General features: G+C 66.6%; 1 protein-coding gene and 1 long non-coding RNA gene across 2 annotated transcripts; one reads left to right on the top strand and one right to left on the bottom strand.

The window, feature by feature from the left end:
- Positions 1-136: 136 nt before the first annotated feature.
- On the bottom strand, positions 137-5052 carry LOC122174394 (uncharacterized). The gene is made up of 2 exons (XR_006176130.2): positions 4913-5052; positions 137-2919 (listed from the first exon to the last, which is right to left on the bottom strand). It is a non-coding gene; the product is annotated as an uncharacterized LOC122174394 (long non-coding RNA).
- On the top strand, positions 4932-26479 carry ITGA7 (integrin subunit alpha 7). Its single transcript, XM_065575888.1, is given in 28 exon segments — positions 4932-5101; positions 11608-11735; positions 12110-12189; positions 12870-13125; positions 13788-13919; positions 14203-14322; positions 17692-17899; positions 17990-18183; positions 18497-18585; positions 18785-18912; positions 19182-19277; positions 19751-19812; positions 20228-20397; positions 20481-20630; positions 21254-21363; positions 21610-21817; positions 21894-21974; positions 22230-22281; positions 22284-22308; positions 22504-22581; positions 22864-22966; positions 23272-23352; positions 23354-23449; positions 23715-23822; positions 24108-24221; positions 24391-24489; positions 24569-24694; positions 25763-26479. Coding segments are annotated over 28 exon segments (3444 nt in total). The 3' UTR covers positions 25943-26479.
- The last annotated feature ends 118 nt before the right edge of the window (positions 26480-26597 follow it).

Here is a 26597-nt window from a genome sequence, read left to right as displayed (position 1 = left end):
GATGGGCAGGTGAAGAACAGAGGATTGAGGAGGGGCCCCATGGGGTTGTTAGGGGTGGGCTGTCAGAGGGAGGAGACAGGCTCCTGGACTTTGCTGTAACTTTGTTCTCTGTAAAAAGAACAGGAGTCCTTGTGGCACCTCAGAGACTAACACATTTATTTCAGCACAAGCTTTCGTGGGCTACAGCCCACTTCTTCAGGTGCATATAGAGTGGAACACACAGACAGAAGATATTTATCCATACAGAGAACATGAACAGGTGGAAGTACGCGTACCAATTGTAAGAGGCCAATCAACTGAGATGAGCCATCAGTAGCAGCAGAAGAAAAAACTTTGAAGTGAGAATCGAGATGACCCATAGAAGGTGTGAAGAGAACTTAACATGGGGGGGAAAAAAATTCAATTGTTCTCTGTGTTAACTAAGGACTGTCTGCGCCGTGTCCAGATGGCTAAGAAACCCTCCTGCTGTTACCCCGCTGGCTGAGAGTCACTGCAGAGTCCGGAAGCCGGGGGTGCAAGTCTCCCTCGGGTGCTCAGTCCAGGTGGACTCGCTCCAGGGAGCTCCCAGCTCGACACCGGGGTCTGACGGCTCCGAGGTTCGGTCCCAGCAGACGGTGCAGCTGAGGGCTGACCCCAGTGAGAGTGTGACGGCTCCAGAGCTGTCGGAGAGCACCGGGCCTGTGGCTCCTTGATACTGAATATCGGTTCTTTAGCAGGATCCCAGAGCACTTTAGAGACGGCGTTTGCAGGGATCGTTCACTCCCGGCTGCCGTGCAGATGTTTCTGGGGTGGAACGTTGCAGCTGTTTACCAGCATGCAGTAACCCTATGGCCTGGGACAGGAGTCATTGCCCGTGACGGGTGTGGCCGTCCATGGCCGTCCGTGGCCGTGGCTGAAGTGTAAGATGGCACCTCTAGCAGGGTAGTCCACAGCTGGGCCCTCCTAAGGAGAAGGGCAGCCCCTACTCAGCCGTGTTGCCCACTCCTCACTCGGCGCCTTTCCCAACGCAGCTCCAGGGCTGAATTTAGCTGCTCGCACCAGGAGACGCTCTGGCTGGAGCTTCCAGAGTCGCTTGGCCCAAAGTTAGCACAGTAACCGTGTAAAAATAGCCCTGGCTGACTCCCCACGCGCCTGGGCGACAGATCTGCTGCCTCCAGCAACACAACCACGTTCTCCGGAGCCCAGCCAGCCGGGGGGGCGTGAGGGGATCGAATTGTTCCCTGTGTCGGAGGCAGAGAGCCCAGCCGGGCCAGACGTGCTGCGGGCGCTCGGCATCTTCTGAGAACCAGGCCTGAGGTGGCTCAAGTTGGGGTCCCCCACATCAGTGCCCGGTTCTGAGGGTTGGGAGTTGCCCCCAGCAGTGCTGGGAACGGAGCCCAGGAGCCCTGCACTGTAGCCACTCAGTGGGGTCAGACTGGGAAATAAGGGGTGGTGTTGAGCGCCGACCTCCTGACATCCAGTGGGGCTGGGCCGCGGTTCATCACGGACTCGCTAAGCTCTGTGGGGCCCTCCTGCGGTGGGGGGGGGGGGCAAATGAGCAGCGGCATCTCCCAACCGCCCCCTGCCGGGGCCCCCAAAGGGACCCTGCCCCCCTCTCCACACGAGGGCTGGAGGCGTTAGCCATGCTCGGCACTGGGAATCTGAGTCCACCCCTCCCCGCGATGAAGGGGACGGTTCACACTTCTCTGAGCTATTGGCCCAGGCTCTGTGCAGACTCCGGCAGACGTAGCTGCCTGGGTTACTCGTGGGTCACGTTTCTGAGGTTTCCTTCGCCCCTCTGACGGCTAGGCATGAAAGCTGAGATTCCGGAGGCCGAGCCGGCCACTGCAGAGAGGTGCCAGGCGGGTATATGGGCACGGACCAGCTGATTCCGTGCCCTGTCGTCACGTTGCCATCCGCCCTCCTCCCTCTACTCTCTAGCTTCTTCCCCTCTGTCTTCCATGGGGGGAGGATGCTCCCGGGAGGGGCGGAAGGACTCGGCCCTGGGACAGGGTTCAGAGAGTTCTGTTCTCAGTGCTCCGCTCCCAGCCCCTGATGCTCTTTGGCTCCAGCTATTTCCACACCCACAGAGGTTTTTCCCTTCTCTGGCCTAGTTCTTTTTGCCAGCCCCACCCACCGCCCCCTGAGGCACTCACGAGACTCAGCTCCCCCTGAATTGGATCCAGCCGGCTCGGGGAGCCAGGGCCGGCCCAGCCCCGCTGCCAGCCCCTGACGTCGCTTGGCTGCCACTGAAAGGGGCTCTCAGAAGCCAGGGGGAGCGGAGGGGTCGAAGCCAACCGAATCTTCTACCCCAGGGACGCTGCCTGTGGAGGTCGGCACTTGTATTGAAGCAGAAACGCTCCGATGGGGGGGGCACAGCGGCGTGATTCCAAGAGGGGACACGCACATGCCGGAGCTCTCTCCAGGGCGAGGGAATCAGCCCAATGCCAATTCCATGACGCCTCCCATTGCAAAGGGACCCCGGCAAACGTGCCCTTGGTGAGAGCAGCCAGCCGGCGGGCGGCACGGGGCAGCTCTGTCCCAGGGCACAGTGGGGCCAGGCTGCAGTTTTAGGACAGGAAGTGAAGCAGAATCTCAGATGCTGACCGACGCCGGCAGGCCCAATGGCGTTCTCCCAACAGGCTGGCCCTTCCACCCTACGGGCCAGGGCAGATCCTTCAGGCCGTGGGATCTTCGCAGCCAGGCTGGAGGGCTTTTTGGAAGATGGTTTAACCAGACACGCTGGGTGCAGTGCAGGAGGAATGGGGGACAGTCTCTGGCCTATGACATGGGGGGCAGGCAGGTGATCTGTGAAGCGGCCATTTGCTGGTCAATATTGGGTGTTTTTCATCCCGCTCCACTGGGCAGAAACGCAGGCGTTGATCCCAACGGGTGCCGCTGACGGTCGGGATTGTTCTCCAAGCCCCGGGTCCTTGAATCCTGCCATGACAGAAGATGTTCAGCCTGGCCCCTTGCTACAAAAGCAAGGGAACTTTCTGGCCTTTGTGGTGGCAGAGAAAAGCTTCACCCCAGCCCGAGTGGGATCCAAAGGGGGAGAGCCCCAGATCGTTGTTTTAAAAATTCTCGTGGGTTTGAAACTAACCTCCGGCTCTTGGGGTCGGCAGGGGGTGAATGTAGCCGGCGCAAGGCAGCTTTACAGACCCTCCGCAGTGGTTCTCAAACTTCTGTTCTGGTGCCCCCTTTCACCCCGCAATCGTCTGCATGCGACCCCCCTTATACATTTCAAACACTTAATATATTTAACCCCCTTATAAATGCTGGAGGCAAAGCGGGTTTGGGGTGGAGGCTGCCAGCTCGTGACCCCCATGTAATAACCTCGCGACCCCCTGAGGGGTCCCGCCCCCCACTTTGAGACCCCCTACCCTACAGAAGAGCAGCAGGGAGCGAGAGACGCTGAGAGCATCTTGCTTCGCGAACCAGGCTCCAGGACCTGGCTTTGGGGCGTGGCCGTCGGGCCGCGTTTCGAGCCGACAGATGGCCGAGTGCCCCCTCCGTGCCGAGGGCTGAAGGGACGCCCCGAGGCTCGGTTTCATTTACACCGGCTGTTCCTTGTTTCCCACCCACAACTGCCTCCGAGTCCAGACCCCCACGGAAGCCGGACCTGAGCGACACCAGCCTTCTCCCGCCGGATGCTGCCGAGAGGGCGGGGGGAATTTGGGGGTCTGATCTCAGGTCTCGGGTGTGGCACAGAATGTTTTGGGGGGGACGTGCAGGTGGAGGGAGTTAACGGAGGCTAACGCCATATGCTCCCTTGGGCCGGTGGCTTGAATCGGGCCCGTTCCCAGGTTCCACTGCGAAGGAAGAGCTCGTGGGGCCATCAGGCAGATGGTCCCAGAGACGGGGCTCTGCAAAGGGGCGGGGTCCCCCCATCTGTCCCAGCACTGCCTCGGCCCTGGGGAGCAGAAGTGAACCGACTGGGGGAGGAAGGTCAAGGGTCGCCTGATTCTTGGGCTCCTGCATCCAGCGTCCGAGCTGGAGCCAACTCGTAAATAGCTTGTAACGCCCGTGGGGAGCGGGAGCGGTTTAAAAATAGCTGGAAATGTGCTGGAAAAATGTGACGCCCACCGTGCTCCCGTTTGGGGTCAGGCCTGTACTCCAGGGCCCGGCCGTTTGCAACCGTCCTGCAGTGGGAGCAGCACTGCCCGCCCTTCCTGCCCAGGAGGGGAGAGCCCGGGGGCTTCACTCTTACCCACTTTTGCAAACTCCCTCCAGCCCACATTGTGTAACGAAGCACGGGACAGCGTGTAGGCATTGCCCGCTGCTGGGGGGGCTCTAGCCCCTTTTCCCAGCCTCTCCCAGCAGGGGGTGCTGGCTGCAGAGGGTCACAACTGCCCCAGTCCCAGCCGGCGCCCTATGGCGGCTGGGGGGGGAGCTCTGGCTGTGGGGACCTCAGCGGCAGGGAGCTCGCTGGCAGGGGCTTCCCAGCTGCTCCAGCCTTTGGCAGCCAGAGGCAGCACCCCAAGGTGCTTTGCAGATTGACGCTGGCAACGATCAGTCCCTGCCTGTTAACATGCAGCCGCCTCTGGGGTGGAACGTGGCGGCTGGTTCACAGCGAAGAATACGGGGTTGGCCCGCCCGCTGCCCCTGGTGCTGCGGGAACTGGGCCATGTCCTTAGTGGGTGACTCGTTTGCTTGTTCTGAGCCCATCCCCCTGCAGCCCAGTGACCCCAAGGGGGTGAAACATGCGCAGCCCAGCGGCCTGGCCAGCCCCCCCCCGGCGATCCGGCTCCTCCCCCGCCCCGCCCCGCCCCGCCCGCGCTCCTGGCTCCCCCCCAGAGGTGGCTGCATTTCAGCGGCGCTTCCCCCTGCAAAGCACATGCTCGGAGGGGGGGCGGCGCCCTCGGCAGCTGCCCGGCCCCGAAGCCCCGGCCCGGCCCGGGGGGCGCTGCTCAGCCGGGGGTTTCCCACGCACCTGTCCCGGGGCCGGCAGCATGCGGGGGGCGCCGGGCGCCTGGCTCTGCGGCCTCGGCCTCCAGCTCCTGGCGGGCGCCGCCTTCAACCTGGACGGGACCGACCCGCTGCTGAAGGACGGGGCCGGCGGCAGCTTGTTCGGCTTCTCCGTGGCCCTGCACCGGCAGCTCCGGCCCGAGCCCGCCAGCTGGTGAGTGCGGGGGGGGGGGGGGTCGCCTTATCCCCCCCCCCCCCGGAGCCTTCCCGTGGGGGTGAGGGGGGGTCCCCGGGCGCTTCGCATGATTTGTGAAAACAACCCCCCCCCCGCGCTGCTCCTAGCAAGTTTCGGGGGGGGGGGCAGCTCAGACCCCCCCCCCCCGTCTCTTGGCTCTAAATAGTAACTTCCCTGCGGGGGGGGGGTTCGCACGGTCACGTCTGTTACCCCAGGAGGCTGCCTGGCCCTGCAGCCCCCCCCCCCCGAACTTCACCGACGCGCGGGGGGGGGGTGTCGCTCCCTGTATACTCTCCGATCTGCTCGTGGGGTCCCCGGGCCAGATCCAGCCTCCAGTGGAAAACCCAGACTGGCCCCGGTGTCCGGGGCAGAGTCAGTCCGGAGTCACCCCCCACCGCAATGGAATCAGGCTGGATTCGGATCTCAGTTCCCACAGGGTCAATCCGGAGTCACCCCTAAGAGCTAAGTGTTGTTAGTGGTGAGCGGGAGTCCGGACTCCTGGGTTCTTTTCCTGACTCTCTGGGTGACCTTGGGCGGCACCTGTCAGGTCAGGTAAGGGGGCAGCTCTATCCCCTCCAGGGGGGTGGGGGCTGCCCAGCCAGGGGGTACCTGGAGGTGTCTCTGACTAGTACACAGACCCCATGGGGCTAGGGCTGGCCAGAGCCAGGGTGCGGGGCTGGCCAGCCTGGGCTGGGAATAGTCCTTGCCAGGCATCCTGCCCTGGTGGTGACCCGGGGGGGCAGAGGAGGGGCACTGTCTGGAGCAAGCCGGGTGCCCCCCATGCAGGAGCAGATGCCCAGATCCCCAGGGGCTGTGGGAGGGGGCACAGTCTGGGGAGCTTGTACCACAGCAGTTCCTTCCTCTTCCCCCCCCCCCCCATTCAGGGGGACACAGACCTGCTGGTGGGAGAACGTGGGGGGGGGGGCACAGAGCTGGGCTGGGCTGTGTAATAACCCCCCCCTGCACTTTACAGTGTCATTATCCCTATTGTGCAGATGGGGAAACTGAGGCACGGGCAGGAAAGGACTTGGCCAAGGTCACCCTGTGGCAGAGGTGGGAGCAGGGCTCCCTGGTCCCAATGCTGTGCTCTGTCCACTAGCCCGCTGAAGTCTATACATGTAGCGAGGTCGGTGGCCGTGCGCTGGGGCTGGCAGCGTGCGGGGCGACAGGGCCGTGGTGTTGCTGGTGATACAGGAGCGATGGACGGTGGCCATGTCAGCGCTTTGCAATCCTCAGCCTGGCAGCGTCCCGCTGGGCTCTCGCTGGGTGCAGGGACAGGGCCCCCTGGGGCAAGGGACGTGGGCAGCTCCCAGCTGGGCCAGTGTGTGCCCTGCTGCCGAGGGAGCCTGTGAAGGGTTAAACAAAGCCCTCATGAATATGAATGGAGCTGTGGGCCCTGCTCAGAATCATTAATGGGCCATTTAGGTGAGGGGCCCAGACTCTGCGAGCTGCCCTGGGCCCAATCCCTGGGTTCCCCCCTCCCTGGTAAATGATTCAGCAGGGATCGGAGCCTGAGCCGGGAGAGGAAATCGATAGTTCTGATCCGTGGGGGTGGGAGGCTGAGAACCCCCCGGGCCTGCCCCAGCGGCAGCAGCAGCATCGGCCCCACGTCTGCTCCACGGGGGTGGGAATATGGTGCTTCTCTAGCCCCTTTGCAAACTCGCCCTGCGCTGCGTCCCTGGGATGGTGCCACCTCTGGGGTGGGGCGCATCGAGTGCACAGAGCAACAGCAAAACATGGGGTGAGAAAGGGGGGTGAGGCTTGTAGTCTTATAACGCTCCCCAGGGGCTCTTCAGTGCCCCCCCTTGAGACATCGGAGGGGGACGGGACTGGGGGCTCCTGGCAGCTGCTCGAAGCCGGGTGAGTCATGGCTGGTGGTGCTAGTGCCCCCTGTTGGTGGTGACGCAGGGCTGGCGTGGGCACAGCGGCACCAGGGGAATGTGCTGTCCCTTATCACGCCCCCGGCGCCATCTTTGTTGGCTCCCAGCCTGTCACGGTTTCTGCCAACTCTGATTTGGATTCGGGGGCAGCGGCTGGCTTCTCTGCAGAGCTGCCGGTGGGTGCTGGCAGCGTGACCTCCTGGGGGAGCTCCCGGGGCTGGGCCCCTGGCAGCGGAGCCCCATTCGGAGCCCCGGCAGTGCCTGGCTGCTGTGAGCGTCCTCAGAGCAGTGCCCTCGCTGGCACCATGCACTTAGATCCAATCTGTCCCTGGGTGTCTCTGGAGGGGAGGTCGCTGCCCAGAGAAGATAAAAACTCTCGTAAAACCAAATCCCTTTGGGCTGAGCTGGTCAAATGCCAGCCGGGCGGGTCGCAGGCCGGTCAGTCTGGGTAATGAACAGGTGCTGGGGAGCTCGGATCTCACGCCCTGGTTGGCGCAGGAAAGGTCCCTACGTGCGTCTGTCTGTTTTTTGGGGCCGGGGGGAGCTTTGGTCATGTTCCTCGTTCTCCAGGCTGAAGCCTGTCAAACGTTCCCGGAATTCCTCCCCGCGGGGGGATTTGCTCTTGCCGCTCTTGCATTGCGACGCCACGGACAAAGCGCAGGATTAGTGCAAATACCGGCCGGGCCGTTGCGCGCTGCCGAGGGGGGAGGCTCGGCGCCGAGGGCTTTGGAGTGGGAGTCGGGTCCGTCCCATCCCTGGCACTGGGGTATTTCTGGGGTCCACCTGGCTCGTTTCTCAGCGTCAGCTCTGTGTCCGGCCGAGTCCCCGAGCCCTGTGCCTTGCACAGTCACTTCCACAGCGCAAAGGGAGCACGAACTGCTGGGCACTGGTCTGGGAGCCGGGTGCAAACACAGGGGTACGGTTTATATGGCCACAGGGCCCAGGGGCCCCACCTGAGATCGGGGCCCCGTCGTGCCAGGCGCTGCACCAACAGAGTTGGAAACTATCTGTGCTCTGAGGAGCTCACAGTCTAACTAGATAAGGCAGCCAAGAGGCAGGAGGGGAAACTGAGTCACACAGAGGAGCTGGGGCTCACCCAAGGTCACTCAGCGGGTCAGTGGCAGAACTGGGAATAGAACCCAGGTGTCCTGCCACCCAGGCCAGAGGGAGAAGGAAAGATCCTGCCCAATCCTGGGCCCCGATTCCGCCGCCTGAGGGCGTTAGCCGGGCGTGACTCTGGGGTTCTTGGTCTTGACTGACGCCGGCAGAGCCGGCCTGTGGCACCAGCCCAGGGGGATGCGCCTGGCATGCCTCGTGTTGGGATCAGCAGTGATGCCAAAGGAAACAAAATCTCCATGAGACGCAGGGGCCCCAGGTCCGGCTGCCCTGGGCTGTGGATTGACGTGCCAGGCAGGGGCAGCCCGTCTGGACAATGGGATCCCTTGGGGGGCTTAGCGTGGGAGCTGAGCGGGGATGGCAGCAGGGTGGGGCGCTGGGGAAACCGAGGCAGCATTGGTGCATTCCCAGTGGGGAGTGAGGGGGGTGCGTGCTGGGGGCGGGCGTAGGAAAGGTGCAGGGTGGCTCCGTGCCCAGCCCCTGGGACCCCCGAGGTGGCTGCCCTGGTGCCCTGGGCCAGCACAGACGCTCATGGGATCTCTCTGGTCCTGTCCTTTTTTGGGCATGTTGCTGCCGAGTTATTTGGAGTGAATTCCAGTTTATTTTTACCGGCTCCATCTCTATCTCCTCTCGTGAGCTCTCCTGCCTCCTTGGCTTCTCTTTCCCTGTGGGAGCAGCAGGAGAGCTGGCTGGGGGGGAAGGGTCTCCCAGCAGGGGGTGTTGTGAGGGGCGGGGCACGGTACTGGCTGGGGGGGGCTCCCAGCAGGCGGCGCTGTGGGGGGCAGGCAGGGGCACTGGCTGGGGGCGGGCGCTGGAGGGGCTGTGAGGGGCGGGACAGGAGCACTGGCCTGGGGGGGGCTCCCAGCAGGGGGCACTGGCTGGGGGCGGGCACTGGGGGGGCTGTGAGGGGCGGGACAGGAGCACTGGCCTGGGGGGGGCTCCCAGCAGGGGGCACTGGCTGGGGGCGGGCACTGGGGGGGCACAGCAGAAGCACCAGCTGTGGAGGGTCCATAGGCTGCTCTGTTGCTGGCCTGGCGCTAGTCAGCAAAGGGGCCGACTGGCGACGACAATGGAACTAAGCCAAGGCCCAGCCCCAGGGTCCCTGTGCGTGGCAGGCCTGGGGCTGGTGGCCACCCCGAGTTGCTGGCTGCAGGAGCCCACCTGCTCTGAAGCTGTGGCCAGTCCCTGCTGCTTGGTCCCGGGCACACCCCTGCCACCTCTCGCCACTGGGGCCCGGCGTCCCTGCCAGTCGTGGGCGAGAGCGAGTCTGTGTGCCAGGGGGCAGAGCTGGGCGCGTGCAGTGCCGAGGGGAGCACTTGGCAAGAGTGAGCATGGCTGGGGCTGCCAGGAAATGGGAGCTCGCCTGTCTGTGTGCCAGGGCCCGTGCCTGGGGGTTTGTGCACGGGACGGCCACGGGCCTCTGTGGGAGAGGGGCAGCTGCCGTGCTGGTGCGAGCGGGTGCTGGTGCGAGCGGGTGCTGGTGCACGAGGGAGCAGTGTGCACGGGACGGCCACGGGCCTCTGTGGGAGAGAGGCAGATGCCGTGCTGGTGCGAGCGGGTGCTGGTGTGAGCGGGTGCTGGTGCACGAGGGAGCGGTGTGCACGGGACGGCCATGGGCCTCTGTGGGAGAGAGGCAGATGCCGTGCTGGTGTGAGCGGGTGCTGGTGCACGAGGGAACAGTGTGCACGTGGCGCGTTCAGGCTCCAGCCTGCATGTGCCCAGGATCCAATGTTGCCGTTGCCCCAGGCTCGGGCAAACCCTTTCCGTGGGGGCCTGGGGGCTCCTCCCCCGGTGTTGGGCGGGGGCCGGTGGGCAAGGGGCCCGATCCCCTGCCCTGGCTCCGGGTCTGTCTGGTGTGGCAGCCCTGAGACTGGGGCATGGCCCCCGCGGCTGAGTCCTGATCCCGGCCAAGAGCAGAGACACCCCCCCCCGCTCTGTCGCCCCTCCCCCAATCCCGCATCCCTGCCCCTGCTCCTGGTGATTAATTACCCGGTGATTAAGGCGGTGACTAAGCAGCAGCTTCTGGTCCTGGTTATTTATCGTTTGGCTCCTGGCGTCACTCCAGGCTGTTCCCATCAGAATCTGCCCCCCCCCGGATCCAGCCCCCGCTTCCCAGTTTGCATAGGTGGGGTGGCCTTGCCCATTTCTGTGGTCAGTTTCACCTTGTCTGTGTCCCTGCTCTGGGTGCAGCCTGGGGTGGGGGGGGTCACAGCTGCCCCCCCCCCACCAGCCAGCTCTGTGGGTGTGAGGGTCCCCTCTTCTCCCGGCCTGGCCGTGCCCCCCCATCGCCCGGGTTGGAGTCGGGGAGCAGAGGGGCGGCTCTGCGCTCCAGGCGTCTCGCTTGAATCGGGGCCGGGCTGGGCCCAAGGAGCTTCCCGTGGGGCTGAGGCTGGGGGCAGCTGCTGGGCCTGGAATGGGGCCTGGGGCCACCCTGGCCTCTTCCCACCCCCCAGGTGTTAGATCAGACCTTGGGTTTCGCCTCAGGCAAGGGCAAACTCAGTGCTTCGCTCTGTGGGGTGGGGGTGGGGGGAGCGGGGCCGGGCATCTGTGTGTGTGTGTGTGTGTGTGCGTGTGCGGGTGCCTGCAAAACCACATGGGGGTTGTGAGTGCCAGGGGAGCATGACCCATTCCATTGTGTAGGGCTGTGGGGGGTGGGAGGGCTGTGGGGGTGTTTGTTTTGTGTGTGTGTCTCGGTGTGTGGTTGCGCAGGGCTGTGTGTGTGAATGTGTGCAGTGTTGCGTGGGGCTCTGGGTGTGTCTCGGTGGGTGGTTTTGCAGGGCTGTGTGTGGTGCACACGCCCATCATTGCCTAGGCTCCGCCCATCACCTGCAGTCTCGGGGTCCCCCCATTCCTGGCTCTCTGCCCCACTTGGCTGGCGCCAGCCCGGCCTCGCCCCCGTCTGTCTCTGTCTCAAGCGGGCAGCAGTAGTTGGCGCTGGGCGAGTGCCCTTCCCCCTGACCCCGCAGCTGGTCCCGGGGGCGTGAGGCAGGCTAACATCTGGGGGCGGGGGGGATCCAGCTGTGGTTTGCCCCCCTCCCAGCGGGTGGCCAGGGCGGTTGAGAACAGCTGGCACCGGGGCCCCCCTCCGAGGCTGCAGCTGTTGGACACGGCTGATCAGCGCAGAGCGGAGCCCCCTGCCCCCCGGGACCCCCCCTGCCCTGAGCCATGGGTCCCCTCCCCCTGTTCAGCGGGGTCAGCCGGTGCCAGTCACCACCCCAACCCCATTGTGCCCACCCTCCTTCCCGCAGCAGGGCCCCCCCTGCCCAAGGTCGCTCCCGCCTGCCGCCTGGGCACCAGCTCATGGATTGACTGGGCTGGGTCTCAGCCCAACGGTCTCCCCCAAATCCCCTGGCAATTGTATATGGGCCCCTTGTGCCCCCTGCCCCCCAGGCTGGGAGCCCGGCGTCACTGCAGCCCCGTCCCGAGGGGCGTCCGGCGGTGGTTGATCCCATCTCCCCCCTTCCACTGACGCTCGCCCGTCTCCCCCAGGATGCTGGTGGGGGCCCCGCAGGCGCCAGGCCTCCCGGGCCAGAGGGCGAACCGGACCGGCGGCCTCTACGCCTGCCCCCTGACACGCGAGATCAATGACTGCTGGCGCGTGCCCATCGATGAGGGAGGTACGGGCACTCCGGGGGGGCGGGAGCCGGGACCTGCCCTTGGTGGCATCAGCATAAATCCACAGTGGGAGTGGGGGTGACCCTGCCCTCAAATCCAGAGTGGCTCCATTGAAATGGGGGGGGGGTTACCCCTGATTTATACCGCTGCCGCCAGAGCAGGATCTGGCCCCGTTTCCTTGTGCGTGGCCCTTGGCCGAGCTGTCTCTGGGCTGATGCCCGGCACTGCCCATGGGGGAGTGGGTGGGAATCCTGGGCCAAGGATCTGCTGGGGGGGGGGGGACACTGCAAGGGGAGGGGTGGGGGGCTGGCAGTGGGTCTCCGTCAGGGGCCCTGGGGGGGCTGTCTGCCTGGCGGCTGATTGCGCCTCCCCCCAGTGGACCTGCACAAGGAGAGCAAGGAGAACCAGTGGCTAGGCGTCAGCGTGAAGAGCCAAGGGGCCGGCGGCAAGATCGTGGTGAGTGGCATTGCCGGGGGGGTGGGGAGGGGCGACACCCTCTGCTCCGCCCTCTGTGCGTGGGGATGGGGGTCTAGTGGATTAGAGCCTGGAGGGGGGCAGGCTGGGGCTCGGCCAGGACACCTGGGTTCGCTCCCTGGCTGTGAAGGGAGTGGGGGGCCAGTGGTTAGACCTGGGGGGCTGGGCCAGGACACCTGGGTTCGCTCCCTGGCTGTGAAGGGAGCGGGGGGCCAGTGGTTAGACCTGGGGGGGCTGGGCCAGGACGCCTGGGTTCACTCCCTGGCTGTGAAGGGAGTGGGGGGCCAGTGGTTAGACCTGGGGGGGCTGGGCCAGGACACCTGGGTTCACTCCCTGGCTGTGAAGGGAGTGGGGGGCCAGTGGTTAGACCTGGGGGGGCTGGGCCAGGACACCTGGGTTCGCTTCCTGGCTGTGAAGGGAGTGGGGGGCCAGTGGTTAGACCTGGGGGGGCTGGGCCAGGACACCTGGGTTCTGCTGCTGACTCGGTGTGTGGCCTGAGGCGAGTCGCTCCCCAGAGCCAGCAGCCGAAGAGCTAGGACCCCCGTGTCCTGCCTCGCCGAGCAGCGGGGCCCTCGTGTTTCACGAGTGATGGGGGGAGCCTGGGAGAGGGGGCGGGACCCTCTCTAACCCGTCCCGCTTGTCATCCCCCGGCTCGATCCCAGACCTGCGCCCACCTCTACGAATCGCGGAACCGGGTGAACCAGCCGCTGGAGACGCGGGACGTCATCGGGCGCTGCTACGTGCTGAGCCAGGACCTGACGGTGCGAGAGGAGCTGGACGGGGGCGAGTGGAAGTTCTGCGAGGGGCGCCCCCAGGGCCACGAGCGCTTCGGCTTCTGCCAGCAGGGGGTGTCGGCCGGCTTCACCGCAGACAACCACTACGTACTCTTCGGGGCGCCCGGCACCTACAACTGGAAGGGTGAGCCAGGCCGGGGGCCCGCGGGCGTTCCCTCCTCTCACCCCAGGCCCACAGACACTGGGGACTGGGCGCCCCCCAGATCGGAGCATGGGCCCAGCTACCCTGGGACTGGTGGTAACTCGGGGGGGTGGGGAAGGGGCCCGTGGCTGGGGGAGGGCTGGATGGGGGAAGGGGCCCGTGGCTGGGGGGGGCAGGTGGGGGAAGGGGCCCGTGGCTAGTGGGGGGGAGGATGGGGGAAGGAGCCCATGGCTGGGGGGGGGTGTGGATGGGGGAAGGAGCCCATGGCTGGGGGGGCGGAGGGGGGGGGAGGGGAGAACCATTTCTCTCCTTAGGGAGTGCGGCCACCTTCAGTTCAGACCCAACGCTGGAAGCTCCAACCTCTGTGCCAGGCAAAGGAGGATCCAAGACTGTCCTCATCTCCCCCCCCCCCCCGTGCCATCCCTGTGCCCCCCATGCCATCCCTGTGCCCCCCATGCCATCCCTGCCCCCTGTCCCCCCGTGTCATCCCTGCCCCCACATGCCGTCCCTGCCCCCCATCCCCCCATGCCATTCCTGTCCCCACATGCTGTCCCTGTGCCATCCCTGCCCCCCTGTGCCATCCCTGCCCCCAGTCCCCCCCCCCGTGCCACCCTGCCCCCACTAACCCCTCTCTGGTTTGGCAGGGGACCTGCGCGTGGAGCTGGTAAACCAGAGCTCCCTGGAGCTGGTTACCTACGACGACGGGCCCTACGAAGCCGGGGGGGAGAAGGACCAGGACCCCTCCCTCATCCCCGTGCCCGCCAACAGCTACTTCGGTAGGGAGCGCTGCCAGGCGGCAGGCAGGGCCGGGCACGAGGGCCGAACCAGCCCCCGGCCATTGGCAGCGGCCGTTTGAGTCTTTGGCCCCCAGGCCCGCGGGGAAGGAAATCAGCGAGGGAAATGGGGCGATCGGAGAGTCTCTGCTGCTCGGGGGGCCGACCCCTCGGTTCCCTCGCCCGGGGCTCCCCACTGCCTGGGTGGGGAGGGGTCTCCATCCTTTAACTCTCTCTCTCTCTCTCTTTCCCCGCCCCCGCCCCCCGGCCTGGCGCGGCCCCACAGGTCTGTTGTTTATGACAAACGTTCATAGCGCAGACCCCGATCAGCTGGTGTATAAAACGGCAGAGCCCGGCGAGCGGCTGCCCGGCACCGTCGGCGACGTGGCCCAGAATAGCAACTTAGGTTTGTAACCGCGGCGGCGTGTGGTGCCCGCCTGTCAGCGAGCAAGTGGCCGGCCAGGACCCCGGCTCTGTGCCGCCCCTGGGGACGCCGCCTGCCCCCCATCCCCGAGCTCGGCGTTCTCCTCTTGGCGTTTGGAGCTGAGGGGAAATGAAAACTCCTTTCTGTTCCTGGGCCAGCGGGGGGCGCCACGCCCGGGTCCTGCCCCATAGCGGGGGGGGGGGGGGGGAGAGAAGGGTGACTGATGCCCCTCCCTGAACGCAGCCCCACACCCCTGTTCGCACTTACCCCTGCCCCTCCCTAGGCACGTCCCCATGTGTGTGCACAAACCGTCCTTGCACAGACACCTCCGTCCCTGCCCGTGCACACACACGAGCACACAACCCTGCACACACCCCACACGCACCCCCCCACCTTCCCTCTCCCCATTTCGGAGCCGTCTCTGCGCGGTTCTCCCCCGCAGCCCCCCCCCACACACACACACACACTCTGCGGTTGCACGTGCCAAGCTGGATGCTAGTGCCCAGGGATTTACACGTCCTGGTGCTCATTGCCCGGGGAACACGGATTCTGCTACCCTCTGCTGGCTGTGGCACCGGGGAGGGGGCGTGAACCCTGCCCTGCTCAGAGGGCGTCCCGCTGTCCCCAGGCCCCAAGCAGGGGAGAGGATCCCTGGGGACACCTGCTCTGGGCAGCCCCTGCCCCTTACGTCTCTAGGTGCTAGCACCGTCCCCTGCCCCCCTGGGTGCCCGGGGGAGGCCGTGAGCAGGGGCAGTCCCAGCGCCGGGGGAGGCCAGCTCTGCTGCCAGGCGTGAGTGTCTTGTGCCCGTGCCATCGGGGAACGTTCCAGGCTCCGGGGACGGGCGCTGGGCCCCATCCGGGCTGGCTGCAGTGCTGGGGGGTCCTGGGCGGGAGGTGTTGTGGGGGGCTGCAGACGGGAGGGGGGTCAGCACCACTCTGTCAGCAGCCATTTGGGGGCTGGGGATCCCTGCTGGGAGAGGGACACGGAGCCTGGAAGGGTCCCCGAGGTGCTGCCTGGGCTGTGTGTTGCATGCGGTGTGTCCTGTGGGATGTGGGGGGGTGTCGCTCTGCTCGGGGGTGCATGGCTCTCCCCAGCGCATGCCAGCAGGACGTGCTCCCCCTCGCTGAGCCCTGGCTGCTGCCCCCCCATCGCCCCCACTCCTGCCTGCAGGGAGCTCCCATGCGCTGACCCGCTGCTGGCCTGGGCCCCAGAGACGGACGCCACGGAGCAGCGCCTGGTTCGGCCGTCGCACGGGCACGCCCTGCCTGGCATCATCCTGGGGGGGCACTCAGCAACCAGCCGGGGGAGCCGCTGGCTTGGCAGCATCCCTGGAGCTGCTGGAATAGAACCCAGGAGTCCTGATCCCCACCCCCACCTCTTTCAGCTCTAACCACCAGACACCCCACCCCCACCCTCCTGGAAATTCCAGAGAGCACCACAGGGAAACTGAGGTTGTACTTAAAGTACTGCCCAGGATCTTTTCAGGGGGAATAAGACAAAACGCCACATTTATTAGTAATACATGTATTCATTAACACTGTATCATATGCATATAATATATTACACTTACACACACACACAAACACACTCCGTCTTGTTGTTACCAATTAGTTGCTCCCCTTAACTTCACTGGCCAGGTGAGTTAGATGGGGGAGGGGGTGGAGCCGGGCTTCTGCCGATCCGGATCGATGCTCCCATGTTGACAAGACGAGACCCGGGGTCCTCTGCAAGACACCTCACTTTTATAGCAGCTTTCCTCTTATGCAAATCTAGACCGGATTCAAACTCTGTGTCTGTGTCCATTGGTCCTTTGTGCTGCTTTCTTTTGAGTGTTGGCCCAATGCTGCAAAGAGGGTGTTTCCAAAAGAAGGGGCTTGCTTCTAACCCCCCAGGCCGTGGGTATGTCTGCTTGTCTTTAATGAGCCCACTTGACACGTTTTATTGTCCTTGGGTCTGGCTCCCAGCCCCTCTCCAACAGTTGAGGCTGTCTGGAGGTGCTGCCTTCCATGCCTTGCTCATCCACACCTCATTCATTCAACAGGGCAATTGATTAAGAGTGGGGGGGGGGGGGAGAGCTCTTGTTCTACTGCTAGCACAAAGAAATTTTTCTTCTATCTTATTCTATCCTTAGGGGCTATAATATTATACCAAGGGCAATGCAAAGTTTCTAAATGAGGCTTTGATACAAAGTCCCATGAAAACAGAGGTCACACGTGGGTAGACCCACCACAAGGTTATCTGAAGAGGCACAATGTAAAGTCATATGAAAATTATCAGAGATTTATCTACATTGTGGCACGGCGAGGGGCAGCCGGAGGCCCGGGCAGAGCAGAGACATGTTAGTGGGGGGGGGGGGGGGGGGAGGGGGGTTCACTCAGCTGCTGTTTTTGGGCAATCCTCCCCCCCGCCCCCCTTTGCAGAACTGTCACCCCTCCCCCGCCCTGCCGGGTGTTTGCTGGGCCTTGCCCCCCGACGCTGGGCCTGGGGACCGGGCCGGGACTCTGGTATCTGAAATATGAGGTGTGTCCAGCTTCCTGGTCGCTCCCCTTGGCCCCCGCATCCTCCCGCCCCCGTGGCTGTATCCCGGCTGGGGGGGCTGAGCAGAGAGACGGACAGACACACGGAGCAGCAGCGGGGCCGGGCGCTGGGGATCAGTGTGATCTGGGCCCCCCCCGATATGGAGGAGGGGGTGGGGGGCCTGGCTTTAGGCCACCCTGTGGGGTTGCGGATGAGTGGGTGGAGTCCACATCTGGTGCCTCCCAGACCCCCCTCCCCCCAGCTCTGTCCAGCCCCTGGGAGCCTGTGTGTGGACTTGGTGTGTATTAGCCAAACGTCTCCTCTCCCCAGCCGGGGGGGGGCGTCCATCCGGTCTCAAATTGCCCCAGGTGTGGGGTCCTGACCCAGCTCATGGCCCGGCCTCCGGCGGCCACGTCCTGGCTCAGCGTGCGACGGATTAGGTGCCAGGTCCTTCCAGACTAGCCCCCGCTGCGGCAGCTGCGCGGGAATCCCCACTAGCTCTGCGCAGTACAGAGCCTCTGCAACACGCAGGAGCCGTGCTGATTCCACCCAGCAGGGGGCAGTGGTCTCGGTGTGTCTGGCTAGTGTGGTGCCCACGGACCCCCGGGCTGCGCTGGCCGAGGGTGCGGCGTTGGACAGAACCTGTCTATTCCCTCCCACCCGGGATCTAGCAGCGGGGGGGCTCAGCGAGTGTTGGGGGGGGCGATTGGCCTGGCCTCACCCCACGTGAGCTGAGAGTAGGGCCAGGCCAGTCCCTGGCCCCCTGCTCCTAAGGGACCCTCCCATCCCCCCAGCAGCACCAACCCTGCCTGTCGCTCTGCCCCCCACTCCAGGCTTCTCCGTCGACTCGGGGAAGGGCCTGACCCGGCAGGACCAGCTCAGCTTTGTCACGGGGGCGCCGCGGGCCAACCACACGGGGGCCGTGCTGATCCTGCGCCGGGACAACGTGAACCGCCTGGTGCCCGAGGCCGTCCTGCCCGGGGAGCAGCTCACCTCCTCCTTCGGCTACGCCGTGGCCGTGGTGGATCTGAACAGCGACGGGTGAGCCGGGGGCTGGGGGGTCGGGACGTGGCCGCTGCTCGGCGCTGGCAGGGGCTGGGCCTGACCCTGCTGCCCTCTGCCCCTGCCCAGTTGGATGGACCTGGTGGTGGGGGCGCCCCACTTCTTCGATCGGCAGGAGGAGATCGGCGGGGCCGCCTACGTGTACATCAACCAGGCGGGGCGCTGGGCGGGCGCCCGCTCCATCCGCCTCAACGGCACCTCCCGCTCCATGTTCGGCATTGGCCTTGCCGCCCTCGGCGACCTCAACCAGGACGGCTTCCAGGGTGAGGGGCCGGGCAGCCAGGGGAGGGGGGATCGGGGGGAGCCTGGCTGGGGCTGACCTGGGGTCCCGGCGCCGTCCCTTGGGGGGCTCCCCCTGTGGGTATAGGCTGGGGGGGGCAATGGGGCTGGCTGCTCAGTTGGGTTACGGGGTCTGGGGAACGGAGCTGCCCCTGCAGGAGGGAGGGACCCCCCCCCACGTGGCACGTATCCAGCTCTGGGCAGGGGAACTGCCCTGGCTCTGGCCCTAGTGCCCGGGGGGCCCCCAACCCCATTTTGGCCTGCTCCAGCCATAACCCTGCCCCCCTCCCCCCACAGACATCGCCGTGGGAGCCCCCTTTGATGGAGCCGGCAAGGTCTATATCTACCACGGCAGCAACCTGGGCATCGTCACCAAACCGGCCCAGGTGAGAGGGCGTAAACAGGGCACGAGGGTTGGAGGGTGTCACTGAACTGTGGGGTCCACAGGCTCCTAAGCCCCTCCCCCGGCGGCCCCCTGGGGTCCAGGATCCCCCTTCACTTCCTGTCCTAAACACTGGCGGCTCCGCCCCCAAGAGGCAGCTGCTGCTTCTCCGGCTCTCCGTCCGTCCGTCTGTCCCCCTGCAGGTCCTGGATGGGGAAGGCGTCGGGGTGAGGACTTTCGGCTACTCCCTGTCCGGGGGCCTGGACATAGACGGGAATCTCTACCCGGACCTGCTTGTTGGCTCGCTGTCGGACAGCGTGGTGCTGTACAGGTGGGCACTGGCCACCCCATGCCGATGGACGGGGCCGTGTGCTGGGCAGGGCGCGGCCTGGTGGGACTCTGGCCCCTCCAGCCCCGGGCGTTGCACTGCGTCCGGCTGGATCAGCCCCCTGGGCGACGCTGGCCCAGCCGACGGCTCCACCCATGCCCGGCGTGCAGAGGGGGTGGGCACCGCACACCGCGCAGAGCTGGAGGCCTGGTGCAGCCGGGGCGCAGGCCGGCCGGGCGCCTTTGCCAGCGGTTTCCCCTCTTGCTTTGCAGAGCCCGGCCCGTCATCCACGTCTCCAAGAACGTCTCCCTCTCCCCCCCGAACATCGACCTGGAGAGCAGGAATTGCCCCCACCACCTGGGCATCTGGTGAGAGTGGGCCTGGGGAGGGGGCTGCCCGTCCTTGCCCCCACCCCCAGGCTCCCTGGGATCCAGAGCTGTGCCTGTATCACCCCCGACCCCCACCAGCCACGCACACTTTCCACACCCAGGAGAGAGGGAGGTCTAGTGGTTAGAGCCGGTAGGGAGTAGGGCAGGGAGCCAGAACTCCTGGGTTCTGTGCCCAGCTCTGCTACTGACCTGTTGTTGGGCCTTGGGCCAATCCCTGCCTCAGTTTCCCCAGGGGTACAACGGGGTTAGCGCTGCCCATCTCAAGGGCAGCGGCGCACTCTGACCCCGACGAAAGGGACAAATTCCTGGTCCCAGCGGCTGCTCAGAGCCAGGTTCTGCTCTTCCTCCTCCTCCCCGGAGGGTGGGGTGCTGAGTCCCCCCAGCCGGGAGGGACGGCTGGTTTGACGTCGGCCCTGTCTCAGGCCGAGCCTTTCTGTGGTTTCCCTGTGCAGTGTGGACGTACGAGCCTGCTTCAGCTACACGGCCAGTCCTGCCAGCTACAGCCCCCGCGTCAGTGAGTACGGCTGGGCCGGGCCAGGCCCTGCATTCCCCAGGCCTGGACGTGCCGCGCTGGGGGGGGGGGGGAGGATACCACCTGAGAATACCCCCCCTGCATCGGCCCTGCTCCCAGACCCGGCACAGGGAGACGCCCAGAGCACGCTGCCCCACGGCTGTTCTCTGTCTCCCAGAGCTCAGAGGATGCTAAGGGAAGCAGGACACAACCCAGAGCAACCCTGAGGGTGCTCTAAGCTACCTGGGGAGCCCTACCCCAGAGGTGGCTGCATCTCAGCACTGGGTGACAGATCCCCGTATAAACAGCTGCCGTGCCCACCCCAGAGGTGGCTGCATTTTGCTGAGGGGTGAGCAATCCCCCCAGGAATGGAAGGCACAGCGGAGTCCATGCCCGCCCTCCCTCCCTCCGCCCCCAGCGCTCGCGTACACCTTGGACGCTGACGTGGACCGGCGGAAGCTGGGCCAGGCCCCTAGAGTCGCCTTCCTGGACCGGAAGCCCACGGACCCCGAACACCAGTTCTCGGACGTGGTGGAGCTGCCCCACCAGCGCGCCCCTGCCTGCGTCAAGGCCACCTTCCAGCTGCAGGTGGGTCCTGCTGCCCCAGTCCCGCCCCCTTGCCCCCGCCCCCCGGCCTGCCGCGGGCTCAGCCCCCTGCTTCCTCATTACAGGACAGCATCCGGGACAAGCTCCGCCCCATCGTCCTGGTGCTGACATACAGCATCGAGCACGCCCGGAGCAAGCGCCAGGTCCAGGCCGCCGCCCTGCCCCCGCTGATGCCCGTGCTGAACGCCCAGCTGCCCAGCAGCCAGAGGGCAGAGGTGAGGCGGGTTCCTGGGTGACGGCCCCCGGGGACGTGGGCTCCCCCTCAGCACACTCAGGCCTGCTCAGCCCACGGGCGGGAGCCCCGCCAGGAACAGGCTCCAGCAGGAGGCGCTCTGCCCCCTCCACCGCCGGCCCCCGGCCCCTTGCCCTGCGAGCAGCTCGTCGGTGGGATCCGAGCTCCTGGCGGTGCCGATCCCCTGATGCCTTTCGTCAGCGTGCCCTGGCCAGCGCCCAGACCGGGGACTCTTCTGTTCCTCCAGGCGGTGTCAGCCTGTGGGGGGTCGCTGTCTCCCGCTGGGCAGCGCCCGGGCCCTGCCCCAGAGGGGCTGCATGTCAGTGCTGGCTGTGTGCGCCCTGTGCAGTGTCGCTGTCTCCCGCTGGCCAGCGCCCGGCCCCGCCCCAGGGGGGCGTCGTTCGTCGGTGCTGTGGGCGTAGCTGGGCTCTGGGCGGCTGGAGCACGTGCAGCGGTCTGCGGGAATATTCTGGGGGATGGCTCTGAGCCGGAGGGCGAGCCCATGCTGGGGGGCGGGGCGCTGTGCAGGGGGGCAGCACGGAGGGGAGAGGCGCTGCCTGGGGGCCATCCCAGCTAAACCCCCCCCCCCGGGGGGTTTGTCCCCAGGTGAATTTTCTGAAGCAGGGGTGTGGGGAGGACAAGATCTGCCAGAGCAACCTCGAGCTGCGCTACCAGTTCTGCTCCCGCGTGGGTGACGCCGACTTCCTGCCCTGCCCAGGTGAGGGGGGGGGCTGAGCCCCGCGGGCCTAGGATGGGGGGAGGGATAAGAGATACATACTGGCCCCTCTCAGACTTGCCCTCTCGCCCCAGCTGGCCGGGTGGGGCTGGGATCTATCCAGGGGGCGGGTCTGGGGGCAGATCCCTGCATGGTGCCCCCCTGCTGTCTCCAGGATGCGGTGGATCTCTGTGCTGATGCCCACAGGGGCCCCTCACCGCGGCGCTGGGCCTGCCTCTCTCCACTGCAGGGGTGCCGATGGCACGGCTGTCTTCGCCATGAGCGACCAGAAGGACGTGGCCTTGGAGATCCAGGTCACCAACCTGCCCTCAGACCCAGCGGCGCCACAGCGGGATGGGGACGACGCCCACGAGGCCCTGCTCACGGCCACCTTCCCCGAGGCCCTGCCCTACTCCGGGGTCCGGGCCCATGACGCATGGGCCGGGCCCGGCCTGGTACAGGACGGGGTGGGGGGCCGGGGGTGGGGGGAGGGGTTGCTGGCCCCGGGCTCTGACGTCTCGTCCTTTCCAGGAGAAGCAGCCGTGCCTGCCCAACCTGAACGCCTCTCAAGTGCAGTGCGAGCTGGGCAACCCCATGAAGCGCGGAGCTCAGGTGGGGATCAGCCCCCTAAATTCCTGCCCCCAGCCCCCGCAGTCCACCCAGACTTCACTGCCCCCTGCACTGCACCCAGATTTCACAGCCCCTCCAGTGCCCCACTCTGCGCCCACACCTCACTGCCCCTTCAGTGCTCTCCACACTGCACCCAGACCTCGCTGCCCCCCGCACTGCGCCCAGATCTCACCACCTCCCTCTTGCTCCCCTTGGCCTCTGCCCCCCCCATGGCCCTGATCTCTCTGCCCCCCCCAGGTGCGGTTCTATCTCATTGTCAGCACCTCGGGCATCACCATCGAGACGCGGGAGCTGAACTGGAGCTGGTGCTGAGCACGTGAGCGCCCCCTGCAGGGCTGGGTGGGGGCAGGGGACGCCGGGGTGGGGAGCAAACAGGTGATGGGGGCTGGGTGATGTTCAGGGGGTGGGGGGTTGGCTGTGGAGGGGGTCGGAGGAATTGCAGCTGGTCACTGGCGGGTTGCAGTGGGGGGAGCCCCCATGATGCCCCTACCCCCCCGTCTCTCTCTCCCAGGATCAGCGAGCAGCCGGGGCTGCGGCCTGTGACAGCGCGGGCACGTGTGGTCATTGAGCTGCCCTTGTCCGTCACGGGGTGAGTGCCCCCGATGGGGCAGCTGGGGGGGGCACGGCGGGTGGAGGGAGGAGCCGTGAGGGTGGTTGCAGGGGTGAGGCAGCTTGGGGGCCGGGGGAGCCGTCTGGGGGGCGGGGGCGAGGGCGAGGCGAGCCATCTGGGGGGTGGGGCGGGCTGGGGTGGGGCCGGGGGCGAGGCAAGCTGTCTGGGGGACGGGGGCGGGGCAAGCCATCTGGGGGTGGGGCTCTGCGGGGCTCCCAGACACCCCCCCTGACCCCGTTTTCTCCCCCCCCCCCCCCGCAGCGTGGCTGTCCCGCGGCGGCTGTTCTTCGGCGGCCGGGTGCGGGGCGAGAGCGCTGTTCGCACCGAGGGCCAGGTGGGCAGTGCCGTGCGCTACGAGGTGACGGTGAGTACCCCGCACGGGAAAGGGGCAGCAACGCCCCCCCACACACACACCAGACCTCACCCTGAGCCTCCCCTGCGACCACCCTGAGCATGGACGAGGGAGGGCTGAGGATCATGGGGGGGGGGGCTGGGTTCAGGACGCCGGGGTCCATTCCCATCTGGGACAGGGGAGCTGGGTCTCTTCCCCCTAAAGTGCCTCAGTTTCCCCATCTGGGCAGGTGGGTGGCATTTGACCCTGCCCCACAGACTCAGGCTAGTGAGTGTCCCCCCGGGCGGCACCTGGCTCAGGGTCCCTGCCCCCCGCAGGTCTCCAACCGGGGCCAGTCGCTCAACACCCTGGGCTCGGCCTTCCTCAACCTCATGTGGCCTCACGAGATCGCCAACGGCAAAATGGCTGCTCTACCCGCTGCGGCTGGAGCTGGCGGCCCGGCCCGGGCAGCGCGTGGCCTGCAGCCCGGCAGCCAACCCCCTACGGCTGGCACTGGTACGTGGCATGGGGGGCGGGGAGCTGGGGGCTGCTGCTCAGCTCAGGGGGGTCTCCGGCTCTCAGGTCACGGGTGGGGGCGGAGGGGACTGGGGTCCCCCCGCTGCAGGGATGGAGCTATGGGGATTGGGGCCCTGCCCTACTGGCATGGGGGAGGGGGCATCATGGGGCACAGCTCGTGCTGCAGCATCACTGAGGGGCTGGGGGGGGCTATGGGTGGCGTGGGCCCCAGCACCCGCCCTGTGACCTCTCCTGCCGCCCCCAGGAGAGCCACGGGCAGGACAGGAGCAGGAGGGAGGCCGAGCGCCCGGAGGTGCCCAGCACGGGGCCCTGGTGGCACCGCGCCCACGCTGAGAGGAAGAACGTCACGTTGGTGAGTGGCTCCGGGGGGTGGAAATCGGGGCGGGGGGGGCTGGGGTAATCCCGGCTGGGGCTGTCGGGGGGCCCTGGGGAGGGAATCACTCGTCTGTGGGGGGGGGGAGGGGGGGCGGGAATCTCTCCTCCCCACACACCATGAAGCACTCTCCAGCCATGGCTCGTCCCTGCAACCCCCTCTGGGTGGAGCACCCTGGCCACGTCCCCCCCCGCCCCCCTCCCGCTGTCCAGCTGGGTCAGGCTCCCCCCGCCCCCCCACTGACCCGCTGTCTCCCCCCTCCAGGACTGTGCCCGGGGCACTGCCCGCTGCCTCGTCTTCCAGTGCCCGCTCCACAGCTTCGAGCGCTCGGCCGTGCTCACTGTCTGGGGGCGCCTGTGGAACAGCACCTTCCTGGAGGTGAGCCGGCGCCCGGGGCAGCCACCTCTGGGGTGGGACGCAGGGGCTGAGTTGATGCTGCACCGCGCGGTAGGACAGGAAGGGGTGCAGAATCCTGCCTCTGCCTGGGACAGCTTGGGGGGGCAGGGGGCCGGGGGGGCACCAGGCTGAGCCATGTCCCTGCTCCCAGGAGTACCCGGCCGTGACCTCCGTGGAACTGCTCGTCCGCGCCAACATCACCGTCAAATCCACCATCCAGAACCTGGTGCTGAAGGACGCCGCCACGCAGGTACCTGATTGGCCGCTGCCCCCAGCCCCGCCCCTGCCCCGCCTCCTGGTCCTGATCCTGCTCATGCCTTCCCCCCCAGATCCCCGTCACCATCTACCTGGACCCGAGCGCGGCGGTGCCCCGGGGCGTCCCCTGGTGGATCATCCTGATCGCGGTGCTGGCCGGGATCCTGGTGCTGGGGTTGCTGGTCTCCGTCCTGTGGAAGGTGAGAGCCGGGGGGCGGGGGGACCCGGCTACCCTGCCCCTTGTATGGGGGTTCCTGCTCCAGGGCAGATGTGCCCCCAGGGATTGGGCCCCTGCCCCTCCCCACCCCCCGCAACACCCCCTTCCCGTGCACCACCTGGGGGAGTGAGCCCCAAGCAGGGACTCCCCTTCCCCTGCCCCCTCCTGGCACCTAGCCCCCCCCCCCCCCCCCCCCCCCCCGGAATTCCTGCCCCGTCCGTAACCCGGCGTCCAGCTCTCTGGCCCGGGCCTGACGCGCTCACCTCGGCCTCGCTTCCTCCCCAGTGCGGCTTCTTCCAGCGGAGCAGCCGCACAGCCCCATACGCCGCCAACTATTACCGGGCCCGGCTGGCCGTGCAGCCCTCCGAGGTGGAGAAACAAGCCGGGGAGGCCTAGCGGTAACAGCCGGCCCCACCCCTCGTTCACGGGGGGCAAGGGGCGTGCATGGGTGTGCAAGAACATCTGAAGCAACAGTGCATGAGTGTGCGGGTGTGCCAGGCCTGTTGGGGGAGCACGGTGTCTGCCAGGCTAGCACCTGCGTGTGCCAGGCCAGCGCCTGGGTGTGGCCGGGGCGGGATGGTGAGTGTGCCTGTGTGTGCCAGGCCAGCGCCTGGGTGTGCCAGGGCGGGTGCCGATGGTGAGCGTGCCTGCGTGTGCCAGGCCAGCGCCTGGGTGTGGCGGGGGCGGGATGGTGAGTGTGCCTATGTGTGCCAGGCCAGCGCCTGGGTGTGCCGTGGCGGGTGCCGATGGTGAACATGCCTGCGTGTGCCAGGCCAGTGTCTGGGGAGTTGCCAGGGGCGTTGAATGAGCTGGGCCCGTCTCTGATGCGTGGGGATGAGCCTGGCGCAGACCTGCAGGGGAGGTGACACTGTCTCTGGCCTTGGCTTCCCATCGCCACCTTTGATGCACGCGCCAGCTACTCGGGGGCGCCCCTGCTCCCTTCCGGTCTGCCGGGGCCCAGGCCTGCCGCAGCCGCCCCCTGTGGGGCGGGGGCATCCTGGGCCTTGCCAAGGGACCGGGCGCTGACTCCGTTTCTCTGGCTTCTTTCCAGGTGGGCTTCTTCAAGCGCAGCCGGCCCCAGCAGGCCGTGGTGCCGCAGTACCACGCCATCAAGATCCCGCGGGAGGAGCGCCAGCTGTTCCGCGAGGAGAAGACGGGCACCATCCAGAGGAAGGAGTGGGTGACGAACTGGAGCGAGGGCGGCGACAGCCACGTGCCCATCTCCGGCTAGGCAGCCCCCGTCCCGCCCGGGGCCGCGACCCACGCGAGATCCCCCTGGCGGGCGCCGGCTCACACTTGGGGGTTCTGTGGGGAGGGGGGTCTCTGGGGAGCACACCGAGATGGGGTGACTCTGCCTCGTTAGCTGGGGACTGCTTTTCCCGTCGGCTGCCGGACTCCGGACGCGAGATGCGGGACCTGTGCTCAGCCTGCCCACGGAGCCCCGAGGACAAGGGGGTGTAGCGCTGCCTCCTGCTGGCTGGGGCTGGAGCTGCTCAAGTCTGTCAAACCCCCCTGCTGTGGGGGGATCCCAGCCCCACGGGGCCCAGACTGGTTCAGGTGATAAACTAAAGTACAGGGGCTGACCCCGCCCCTTTCTGTAGTAACCCCGCCCCTTTGTGCAGTGTCCCCGCTTTTCTCCAAGCAGACCCTGCCCCCTAGCCCGGGCTCCCCTGTGTGATTGACTCCATGGTCCAGCTGTGGGGCTGCTGGCCCCTCCGGCTGGGGGTCTCTGCTTATTGTTATTAAAGGGACACTATTGGGAGAACAATGGCATATCGCCCATGCCTGCGCCTGCCCCACGCTTTGCCCCATAAGCTCCTCCTCCCCCCCCCCCCCCAACGGGGCCCAACAGACTCGAGACACTAACCAGAAACCTACGAACATTT

The sequence above is a fragment of the Chrysemys picta genome, chromosome 22 (assembly GCF_011386835.1).
Source record: "Chrysemys picta bellii isolate R12L10 chromosome 22, ASM1138683v2, whole genome shotgun sequence".
Taxonomy (NCBI): Eukaryota; Metazoa; Chordata; order Testudines; family Emydidae; genus Chrysemys; species Chrysemys picta.
Note: the sequence above shows the minus strand (reverse complement) of the source record. Positions and strands in the feature narration are given on the sequence as shown.